Source organism: Calliphora vicina, chromosome 2, assembly GCF_958450345.1.
Source record: "Calliphora vicina chromosome 2, idCalVici1.1, whole genome shotgun sequence".
In the NCBI taxonomy this organism is placed as follows: Eukaryota; Metazoa; Arthropoda; class Insecta; order Diptera; family Calliphoridae; genus Calliphora; species Calliphora vicina.
The window spans coordinates 83075056-83087844 of NC_088781.1; the positions used below are offsets into that span (position 1 = coordinate 83075056).

The 12789-nt window shown below is 29.0% G+C and overlaps 1 protein-coding gene across 1 annotated transcript in view; it reads right to left on the reverse strand.

The window, feature by feature from the left end:
• Positions 1–9985: 9985 nt before the first annotated feature.
• ova (ovaries absent) overlaps positions 9986–12789 on the reverse strand; it is a 391912-nt gene continuing 389108 nt past the window's right edge. The window contains exon 5 of the mRNA XM_065501742.1: positions 9986–11700. Coding sequence (XP_065357814.1) covers positions 10231–11700 — 1470 coding nt within the window. The 3' untranslated portion in view covers positions 9986–10230. The remainder of the gene's footprint in view (positions 11701–12789) is intronic.

Consider the following 12789-nt stretch of genomic DNA (forward strand, 5'->3'; position numbering starts at 1 on the left):
TGGGCTGATGAAACTCCTGAAGAAGCTGGAGCAGGAGGGAGTCTTCTTTGTCCGGAACCACTTCTGCCTCACTCACATTTTTTTCACACAACACAAAAAACACAAAAGACCGAAAACAATACAGAACAACACGCAACGCACAAAATAGACTGATGAAATTGCTTGTTTATTCATGTAACTAACCGACAGCGCGAGTAGAAAATTACTTTGAGAACAGCTCAGAGAGTAAATTTTATACCGCTCTTTTTCTATTATGTATCAATATAAGAATTTTTTTCTTATTTCAAGTTATCTTACTCTTAATTTGAAGTTTAAGAATTAACTACTTGATTTAACTTCCACTTGTACTTAAAACAAGATTTTCTTACTTAATTCAAGAATTTCGTTCTTGTTTTAAGAAAATTCCGCTTGTACTTATTCTAAGTACAAATGAGTACAAATCGTACTTAAATTTTTAAGTACAATTCTGGCTAAATTTGAGTAAAATAAACTTAAATTTAGAAGTGCTTTTTTCTTTCTGTGTACGAAGACAAAAACTCATATACAAGTAAATATGGATATATTTTAAGTAAAAATTAGCTTTTATTTGAATATTTATCAAAATATGTTAATTTTGTTCCTACATTTCTTGTTCTAGTTGCCTAAGACACATTAATGGTCTGGCGAATTTTTAATAACTTTAACATTTTTTGACCAATTTCTTTTTTTATGTCTCATTAGAACGACAAAAAAATGCATTTTTCCCCTTATAAATGTATCTCAAAACTTCAGAGGGCTTGCGGCACGTTTTACCTAAAATTTTTTCAGGATGATTTTTTTACTACTGTTCACCAAACTGTGGGGTGAGAATGGCCAAAATCCAACAGTCGTTTATTAAGGGCCACCCTAATACAGATAAGACTCTTTTGAAGAAAATGGGACGAAATCATCATTGTACCGAAGATGAGAAAAAAACGATGAGAAATCAAGGAAAATCATTACGGGAAATAGCAAAGAGCATAGGAAGATCTTTACATTTTATCCATATGCTTTATCTAAAAACAAAAAAGAGAAACTCTCGGTAGACCAAAGAAACCCAGTCCAGAAACAGATAGGCGGATCATCCTTATGGTTAAAAAAGACCTTTTCATATCATCGAAAGCTATTTCTGCCGAGCTATGTAACGAAATCAGTCCACAAACAGTTCGTCGTCGTCTTTTACAAGCTAAATTGTTCGGAAGAATTGCCAGAAAAGTGCCACTAATGCGCCAAAAAAATATCAAGACAAGATTAGAATTTGCTAAAGAGCACTTACAATGGTCCGGGTGTGAAGTCGAAAAAAATGGAGAAATATTTTATGGAACGACGAAACAAAAATAAATTTGTTTGGAAACGACTGCCAAAGAAATGTACGTCGACCAAAAGGAAAAGAATTCCACGTTAAAATTACAAGAAAGACGGTAAAACATGGCGGAGGTAACATAATGGTTTGGGGTTGCTCTTCATGGAATGGTGTTGGTCCGTATTCCGAATAGAAGATACTATAAATGCTAGTGGGTATAGAGACATATTGGAAAACGTAATGCTTTCATATGCATCGGAAAATATGCCATTAATATGGACATTCGAGCAGGACAACGACCCAAAACATAGTTCATGATTAGTTAAAAACTGGTTCTTGGAGAATAACGTACGTGTTTTAAGCTGGCCAGCCAATCCCCTGATTTAAACCCAATAGAAAACTTGTGGAGTGAATTAAAGATAAGGCTTTCGAAGGAAGTTTTCAAAAATAAAAACGCAAAAAATATGGTACGAGATTCCATTGGAGAAGTGTCAGAACTTGATATCCAGTATGCCCAGAAGAGTGGAGAAAATTTTACAAAACAAATGTGGATATGCTGGATACTAGCTTTACTTTAATAATAAATTAATTTTTTTAAGATAAAATTTATTAGCTTTTGTTTAATAAGAATTTTTAAAAATGAATCTATTATCATGAGCACCAAATTTTTCGAAATTTAAGAAATTTAATTTACATTGTAATATTTATTATTAATTAAGAAATATTTAGTTTTTGTTTTTTACTCTCCTTTTAAATATAAATAAAAATCGACTGAATTTTTTTTATAATTTTACAATATACTATTATTTTTTTTCGTTTTAAAAAAATAAATTTAGGTGTATCTATTATTTTGATCAGATGTGTATGTTAACATTGCACGAAGTATGAAAAACAGAACCACCAGGGTCCAAAATCCAAATGGAGAACATAATCAATTCAATATAATATTTTTATGTTCAATCCAAGATGTATTAACAAGGTTTACATCAATAACAACAATTACATCAATACAAGAACAAATGTCACGTTTGTTTGTGTAAAACCTTATAAACTGTAAAAAAAAATCACAAAAACGCACTTTTTAAAATGCAACATAAAGCGATGACAAAAAAATATTTTTTTGAATATAAAATAACAATAAAATAACAAATTTAAAAATTTTTGTAAACAAGTTTTTGACATTTCAAAAGGTTAAACATGAGTAGAGCAAAAAATAGTCAGCTGACGTCACACTGCGACCTGGTTAAATATGCATTGGTTCAGTCTGGATCTTAAATATTCTAAATTGTAACATTTTGTTTTAGGAGTAATTTTAAAGCGATCAACGGGAAATTAAACTTGACTATCAGTAGACCAAAAAGAAATGTTTCTTATATTCAACGTGTTTCCATAATGGATAAAAATAATAAATTTTAAAAATGACTTAATAAATAAAATAAATTTATGTATTTATATATTGTAATCAAACTATAACTATTTTGCAGATAATTCCATATTAGTATGATTGAGAGAATTTTTTGAAATCGTTCGTTTACAACTTGTATTTTATAATTAAGTTTTTGTACTTTCTAATATTATTCTCTAATAACACTGTGCAACAGTGAAAAAAACACACGATCATGACTATATAGGTTCGACTCTACTACCAAAGGGTAGTAAAACCGTATACTCAGTTTGTCCATTTTGTTGACCGATTTTTTTTATGGACCCCCAAAGTTTCTGAAAATCAGTGGAGCCTCTAAAAAGGTGTGATCAGATTTTGGTTAACAGCTAATTCAGACTTTGTGATACGACTTGACTTTATATGGCAATAATATAGCTAAGAGAACGCAAAATAAATTTTGTTAAAATTTTTTTCCAAAAAATAGCTTTTTCGTGCACTTTTGTTGAAAAAATATAGGAAGAACATTTTTTTTACTTTTTTTAGAATAACTTCCATGGTCTCCTAATTTTTTTTTCACTAACAATATTTAGCAAAGTTGTAGCTACGGTAAAGTTGAACAACTCTTGAGAACATATCAATGCATTCTGAACGTGTCTAGTCACTCTAAATAGCACATAAAGATCACTTTGTACCTTAACAATTTTCGTTTTTACTATTTTTTGACGCTAAAACAAAGATTTTTTGTTAAAATAGTATGATCAAGTTCACACTTCTATATTGTGCTGTTTTATTTACTCGGGAGGTGTTCGGAATGGGGATCAGTGAGTCACACATTTAAAAAAAAAAAATCGCCAAAAAACCATTTATGATCCGAATGAACTGAAATTTAAAATATAGATAGTCCTTGAGAAGGTATACAAAAAATATGCTTTTATCTGCAGGATATCTCTTTTAGTTCAAGAGATATTTAGGTTTATTTTTTTTTTAAATTTTGCTAAATCTTTGGTTTTGTTTTTATATATGATGGACCTACGAAAGGTCGAAATTCGTTTTTTATATATGACGTATATTTGGGATACAATTCTAAAGAAAATAAAACCACCTGATAACAATTATTTCGTCCCTATAAAAGTTACACGCATCCAAAGTTGAAGCATCCTTTTATATATTTCAACTTTGTATGCGTGTGTTTTTTAAGTTTTTTCCCAAAAAAGTCCCCATATTTTTCTTTTATAGAAAACTAATTTTCTTCGGGACTATATATATGTTTTTGTGATCTGGAAAGAGAACTTAATGCAAAAACGTATAAAGTAAAATTTGACTAACTTAAGCGGATATTGTACCCCTCAGCCCTATCCAAACATGGCCAATTTTGAAACAAAATTTTAGGTTTGAGTAAAAAATTCTAAAAATGCTAAGCACCGATCCTCAAAAGCTCGTCATATTTGTATAGCCCTATATGTTGTTTATATACATACAAAACGTTTTTACTATCATACTGTAAATAACGTCAAAGTGGGCTATTTTGGAACACATTTTCCCATTTTTAGGAATTTCGATGTTTGAAAACAAAGAATGGCAACATTAGTGATGCCATTGACTTAAGAACATTTAGATCTATACTACTTCCAAATTTTATTGTGATATCTGTAACTGTTCAAATTTTACATTAATTCAAAGTTTTTATTTTTCTTGATGGAAAATCACTTTATAATACTGTTATTTTTATGTATAATTTTAATGTTTTTTCATATCTTGCATCAAGCCGGTCTTGCGTGATCAAAATTGGATAAAGTGATGCGCCCGGATCATACCGTAATGATTTGGCTATTCTTCGTTATTCCATCACAATAGAGTAGTATACACTCGACATACATTTTTAACAAAAAATTATTATTTTAGAGTCAAAAAATAGTAAAAAACTAAAATTTTTAAGCTACAAAGTGATTTTTGATAGCTATTTAGAGTGCCTAGATATGATCAGATTGCATAGATATGTTCACAAGAGTTATTCAGATTTACCGTAGCTACAACTTTGTTAAATATTGTTATTGAAAAATTAGGAGTCCCTAGAAGTTATTCTAAAAAAAGTAAAAAAATTTCCTTCCTATATTTTTGCAACAAAAGTGCACGAAAAAGCTATTTTTTGGAAAAAAAATTTGAACAAAAACTATTTGGCGGACTCTTTGCTATATTATTGCCATATAAAGTTAATCCGTATCACAAAGTTTGAATTAGCTGTTAACCAAAAACTGATGACACCTTTTTTAGATGCCCCACTGATTTTCAGAAACTTTGGGGGCCCATAAAAAAAAATCGGTCACCAAAATGGACAAACTGAGCATAGGGTTTTACTACCCTTTGGTAGTAGAGTCGAACCTATACTGTCATGATCTTGTGTTTTTCCAAAAGTCTTCATTTGTTGCATAGTGTAATCTTATTTTTATTTGATTATTTAAATAAATTTTCCAGTATTTCATGACAAAAAATTGTTATTTTAAAAAGAACATTGAAAATAATCTCTAAAAACAATTTTTTAAAATTTTTGAAATTTTGTTTTTGCTTTCCATATAAATATCACTTTGGTGACGTGATTTACAAAATTAGGGCCTTACATGAAGGTACAGAGTTGTTAAATTTTGAAAATAATTAACGCTGTTTTATTTTCATATCGGATCCAATAACAGAATACATAAAAAAATATTTGTTCAATTATTACTTATAATGGAGAAAATTGTAAGAAATAGCCGCACTGATATTGTCGTTTCACGTTGCACAGTGGTACGAGAATAAAAAAGAGGGAAATAAATCTGCAACTTCTAAACCCTTAAGCCGATTTGAATGAAATTTCACACGCGCAAACAGGAAGTGTATTCGAGTTTAAGTTTTGAATTTGGACCTCATGAGCCCACCAGGAGCGGGACCAGGGGTTCCCAAATTAGGACACCTCGGGTATGTTCAATTTTTAAAATGATCCTATTTCTTCGTTTGTGTTCCGATTTAAAAAAATTACACATATAGAATCTCCTCGTCGAGCACTACATAAAACCTATCAATTATCTCTTATAGCTTAGGAGATATTCCCATTTGAAAATTTAATTTTCAACATTTTTACCCACCCTACTCCAGTTTTTTGGTGACCGCGGTTCCAAATATTCCCCGATTTTATCCATTTTTCTTTTATAGGATGAACAATAGATCTATATATCAAATAAAGAAAGAAGTGTTTAAAAATCATGGCTGAGTTCAAAGTTACATGCATTTAAATTTAAAAAAATTAAAAAGGCGATTTTTCGCAATTTTTGTGGGAAAAAAGTATTTTTTATTCTTTTTAAGTTATCTAAAAAATGTCTAAGAGGATGTATAATGAATTTGTACTTTTTGAAAAGCTAACTTTACGACAAATATTTTAAATGAAAAAAACATTTATAATTTTTGATACCGACGGGATCAGGTCCATTCAAAAAATGCCTATTTTTTATGTAAAATTCAACTTTAGGGCAAAAATTCTCAAATCGCATACTCGATATTAAAATATAGTAACCTATTTTAGATGGCTCAATAAGTTCTTAATTATTTTGTAAAGGGTTCCGATAACCCCGCCCCTGGTAAGGATATTATAGCCAAAAAACGAAAAAATCACAATTTTTTAACAATAGATCTATATATCAAATAAAGAAAAAAGTGTTTAAAAATCATGGCTGAGTTCAAAGTTACATGCATTTAAATTTAAAAAAATTAAAAAGGCGATTTTTCGCAATTTTTGTGGGAAAAAAGTATTTTTTATTCTTTTTAAGTTATCTAAAAAATTTCTAAGAGGATGTATAATGAATTTGTACTCTTTGAAAAGCTAACTTTACGCCAAATATTTTATATGAAAAAAACATTTATAATTTTTGATACCGACGGGATCAGGTCCATTCAAAAAATGCCTATTTTTTATGTAAAATTCAACTTTAGGGCAAAAATTCTCAAATCGCATACTCGATATTAAAATATAGTAACCTATTTTAGATGGCTCAATAAGTTCTTAATTATTTTGTAAAGGGTTCCGATAACCCCGCCCCTGGTATGGATATTATAGCCAAAAAAACGAAAAAATCACAATTTTGGGATTTTTCAAGATTTTTTTTGGGAATTGCGGGATACTTGATAACAAATTTCAAAATTTGTTTTTATTTTTCCATTTTAAATAGAAAAATCTACATAACTGTGAAATTTCATTAAAAAATATTCATAAATAAAAATTTTATTTCAATTTGAAAAATTTGTATTTATGCAAAATTCAATAAAAAGCATTTTTAGTCATATTTTTCAAAAACGTATTCCATGAATTTTTTTAATTGTCAAAATATATACATTTTTGAAGAGTAGACCTTCCATTGATATATAACATGTCTACCTTATGTTTTTTGTGTGTCAAATAAAGTAGGGAAAACTAAACAACTCGCTGAGAATTTACCTAACATAGAAATTCATAAAAAAGCATGTTCCTAGTTCCTCATTCACACTCATTCGTTTTGTAAATAAATACCCAACGCACAGTGGTATGAGAATAAAAAAAGATGGAAATAAATCTGTAACTTCTAAACCCTTACGCCGATTTGAATGAAATTTCACATGCGCAAAGATGTAGTGTAGTCGAATTTAATTTGGACCTCATGAGCCCACCAGGAGCGGAACCAGGGGTTCCCAAAGTAGGACACATCGGGTATGTTCAATTTTTGAAATGATCCTATTTCTTCGTTTGTGTTACGATTTAAAAATTGCACATTTAGAATCTCCTCGTATCAATTATCTCTTATAGTTTAGGAGATATTCGCATTTGAAAATTTAATTTTCAACATTTTTACCCACCCTACTCCAGTTTTTTGGTGACCGCGGTTCCAAATATTCCCCGATTTTATCCATTTTTCTTTTATAGGATTAACAATAGATCTATATATCAACTAAAGAAAGAAGTGTTTAAAAATCACGGCTGAGTTCAAAGTTACATGCATTTAAATTTAAAAAAATTAAAAAGGGAAAAAAGTATTTTTTATTCTTTTTAAGTTATCTAATCAATGGATAGAGGATTTTGTCTATTTTTCAAAAATGTATATAACTTTTGACAATTAAAAAATTCATGGAATACTTTTTTGAAAAATATGACAAAAAATGCATTTTATTGAATTTTGCATAGATAAAAATTTTTCAAATTGAAATAAAATTTTTATTTATGAATATTTTTTAATGAAATTTCACAGTTATGTAGATTTTTCTATTTAAAATGCAAAAATGAAAACAAATTTTGAAATTTGTTATCAAGTATCCCGCAATTCCTAAAAAAATCTTGAAAAATCCCAAAAATGTGATTTTTTCGTTTTTTGGCTATAATATCCATACCAGGGGCGGGGTTATCGGAACCCTTTACAAAATAATTGAGAACTTATTGGGCCATCTAAAATAGGTTACTATATTTTGATATCGAATATGCGATTTGAGAATTTTTGCCCTAAATTTGAATTTCACATAAAAAATAGGCATTTTTTGAATGGACCTGCTCACGTCGGTATCAAAAATTATAAATGTTTTTTTCATTTAAAATATTTGGCGTAAAGTTAGCTTTTCAAAAAGTACAAATTCATTATACATCCTGTTAGAAATTTTTTAGATAACTTAAAAAGAATAAAAGTACTTTTTTCCCAAAAAAATTGCGAAAAATCGCCTTTTTTAATTTTTTTAAATTCAAATGAATATAACTTTGGACTCAGCCATGATTTTTAAACACTTCTTTCTTTATTTGATATATAGATCTATTGTTCATCCTATAAAAGAAAAATGGATAAAATCGGGGAATATTTGGAACCGCGGTCACCAAAAAACTGGAGTAGGGTGGGTAAAAATGTTGAAAATTAAATTTTCAAATGCGAATATCTCCTAAGCTATAAGAGATAATTGATTCAAATCGGCGTAAGGGTTTAGAAGTTACAGATTTATTTCCATCTTTTTTTATTCTCATACCACTGTGCGTTGGGTATTTATTTACAAAACGAATGAGTGTGAATGAGGAACTAGGAACATGCTTTTTTATGAATTTCTATGTTAGGTAAATTCTCAGCGAGTTGTTTAGTTTTCCCTACTTTATTTGACACACAAAAAACATAAGGTAGACATGTTAGATATCAATGGAAGGTCTACTCTTCAAAAATGTATATATTTTGACAATTAAAAAAATTCATGGAATACTTTTTTGAAAAATATGACTAAAAATGCTTTTTATTGAATTTTGCATAAATACAAATTTTTCAAATTGAAATAAAATTTTTATTTATGAATATTTTTTAATGAAATTTCACAGTTATGTAGATTTTTCTATTTAAAATGGAAAAATAAAAACAAATTTTGAAATTTGTTATCAAGTATCCCGCAATTCCCAAAAAAAATCTTGAAAAATCCAAAAATTGTGATTTTTTCTTTTTTTGGCTATAATATCCATACCAGGGGCGGGGTTATCGGAAGCCTTTACAAAATAATTAAGAACTTATTGAGCCATCTAAAATAGGTTACTATATTTTAATATCGAGTATGCGATTTGAGAATTTTTGCCCTAAAGTTGAATTTTACATAAAAAATAGGCATTTTTTGAATGGACCTGATCCCGTCGGTATCAAAAATTATAAATATTTTTTTCATATAAAATATTTGGCGTAAAGTTAGCTTTTCAAAGAGTACAAATTCATTATACATTCTCTTAGAAATTTTTTAGATAACTTAAAAAGAATAAAAAATACTTTTTTCCCACAAAAATTGCGAAAAATCGGCTTTTTAATTTTTTATACCCTTCACCATGAGTGGCAAGGGTATATATAAGTTTGTCATTCCGTTTGTAATTTCCAAATTTTTTAAATTTAAATGCATGTAACTTTGAACTCAGCCATGATTTTTAAACACTTTTTTCTTTATTTGATATATAGATCTATTGTTAATCCTATAAAATAAAAATTTATAAAAACGGGGAATATTTGGAACTGCGGTCACCAAAAAAACTTGAGTAGGGTGGGTAAAAATGTTGAAAATTAAATTTTCAAATGCGAATATCTCCTAAGCTATAAGAGATAATTGATAGCTACGACGAAGTTTTATGTAGTGCTCGACGAAGAAATAGGATCATTTTAAAAAATGAACATACCCGAGGTGTCCTACTTTGGGAACCCCTGGTCCCGCTCCTGGTGGGCTCATGAGGTCCAAATCCATTTGAAATTTCATTCAAATCGGCGTAAGGGTTTAGAAGTTACAGATTTATTTCTTTTTTTATTCTCATACCACTGTGCGTTGGGCTCATTCAGGTGACTATTTTTGTTGCACAGTTTAATTATTAAAAATTAGTCTTTAAAGATTGGGGAAAATTATATTCTAATATAACTTACACAGTGAAAAACTTAAGTTATTTATAAGGCCTTGATAAATACATACATATTGACAATAAAAAATAAACTTAAATAAAATGGATATGATGAGAATAAGAAATATATTTGTTGATAGTTCAAGATGTTAAATCTATTGAAACTATACGATTCTTGTGTAATAGCAATGGTAATGATCTATTTTCGTGATCTTGTATAATAAGTGTATTGGAACTTGAAAGGTCAGTTTTTGCTACCGAGTTATCTTCGATATTTGAAACTATATTTACATTATGTTGAGATATTAGACAATTTTCCGATGCAGCATATGTTGTGTTATTTGCTATGGATTTACATTTATTACTTATTTGAATATCTCCATCGTTGTTAGTATTTAAATTTTGGTTTGTTGTTGTTAGAGGCGTTGTTGTGGAGCAATTGGAGAGTATATATACAGACGGTCGAAAGGGCTTTGTAACTTGTATTCCAGTATCTTCATTATTGGCAACAGATTTATTAATACTATTGTTTTTTCTTTCCAACTCCTTTGTTTTACTCTCATTTTTGGAAACAATTTGCAATAAACATGAGGTACTGTTGTAATTTGCAATACCGTTATGTGAAGTATTTAAACTATTGTTAAATAAAGGTGATTCCATAGAAAAATTTATATGTTTTCTAATTTCCGTTATTGATGAATGTATTGCTAATGGATTTATACTAGATTTATTATTATTGTTGTTTGAGTTAATGTCTGATTCGACACTACTACTCTTAGCAATATACGAAAGGCTTGAAGCACAAAAGTTAATTTGATTGTCTTCTTCGTCGGAGGTACATAAATCAATTGTATCTACTATTATCTCTGTAGACGGACATGAAGATATTTTCCAGTTGGAACTGCGGGAATTGTCGCGAGTAAGTTTTATATTTAATTTATTACTAGAGGATGCACACTGCTTATTATTTAGATCGGAAATTTTCTTTAATCTTACAGAAATTGGGCGACATCTTCTTAACAGAGTAGAATTAATAAGTAAAATATTCTCCATTCGTCTTTTTTGGGAAAACTGCCGGCGTGGGAAAATATATAAATGTGTACTGTACTCCTGTGGTTTTTTAAAAGTGCAATGAGAAGAAAATGCTGAATTTTTCTTTTCCAAAAATTTTGCTCGTGAGGTTAACACTAGAGGAGCATGGCAAAATCGTTCAATGCGATCCAGCCGTTCAATCAGATACTCGGGACTAATGATAGTTTTAGTTGTTCTTAATAAGAGCTGGCCAGCAGGAGAAGATAAAGGAATTGTTGGACAACGCGATACTGAATGTACGGCACGATTCCTTCTGGATATGCGTTTTTTTTTATCAATTATCATAAATTGACTTTCTTTTTGCAGTATTTCTGATGGCATTGTCTTACTTTCGCAACTCCTATCATTTTCGCAATTTATTTTATTGTACTTATATTGTAAATTAAAATTTAACAAAAATCCTATACGTTGTTTATTGTCTTCCAAGTTGTTATCTTCCATTTGCTGATTATCACACAGTTCTGGAGTGTCACACAATATAACGTCATCGTCTTCAACAATACATGTTTTTTCATGCTCCTGAAACGAGGTAATTAAGAATATTAATTACTTACAAAGAAACAAATCAAATTAGAAAAAATTGTTATATATATGTACATACATATCGAGCCCTTAGCGCCAAATTATCGTAAGCGACAAAACACAAATTTTACAGGAAAAGGTTTTTTCGATTATTTTGAAATTTATACATAAAATTAAAAATGTTATGATGCGATATAATATAATTTCGTTCAATCCATTTGTCTATTTTTCAAAAATATTTATAACTTTTGACAATTAAAAATTCATGGAATACTTTATTGAAAAATATGACAAAAAAAGTTTTTTATTGAATTTTTGCATAGATAAAAATTTTTCGAATTGAAATAAAATTGTTATTTATGAATAGTTTTTAATGAAATTTCACAGTTATGTAAAATTTTCTATTCAAAATGGAAAAATAAAAACGAATTGCCAAAAAATTCTTGAAAAATCCCAAAAAGGGAATTTTTAGTATTTTGGCTATAATATCCATACCAGGGTCTGAGTATTGGGCCATCTAAAATCGGTTACTATATTTTGATATCGAATATGCGATTTGAAAATTTTTGTCCTAAATTTTAATTTTACATAAAAAAATAGGTGTTTTTTGAATGGACCTGGTCCCCTCGGTAACAAAATTTTTTAATTTTTTTTCAATTAAAATATTTTATGAAAAGTTAGTTTTCAGAAAGTATAAATTCCGTATACATCCTCTTAGAATTTTTTGCGATAACTTAAAAAGAAAAAAAGTATTTTTTTCCCAAAAAATTAGCGAAAAATCGGCACTTCTTTATATATATAAAATAAACACTTCTTTTTCTATTTGACACATACATATGTTGTTAGTCTAATGAAGGAAAACTGGAGAAAATCGTAAAATATTTGGATACGCTGTTATCAAAAAACTGGAGTAGGCTGGGTAAAACTGTTGAAAATTTAATTTTCAAATGCGAATATATCCTAAGCTATAAGAGGTAATTGATAGCCACGACTAGGTATTTTGTAGCGCTCGATGAAAAGAATCTATATCTGTAGGTATTTTTGGTCGCGCCCCTGGTGGTCCCATGATGTCCTCTTTTTTTCTAT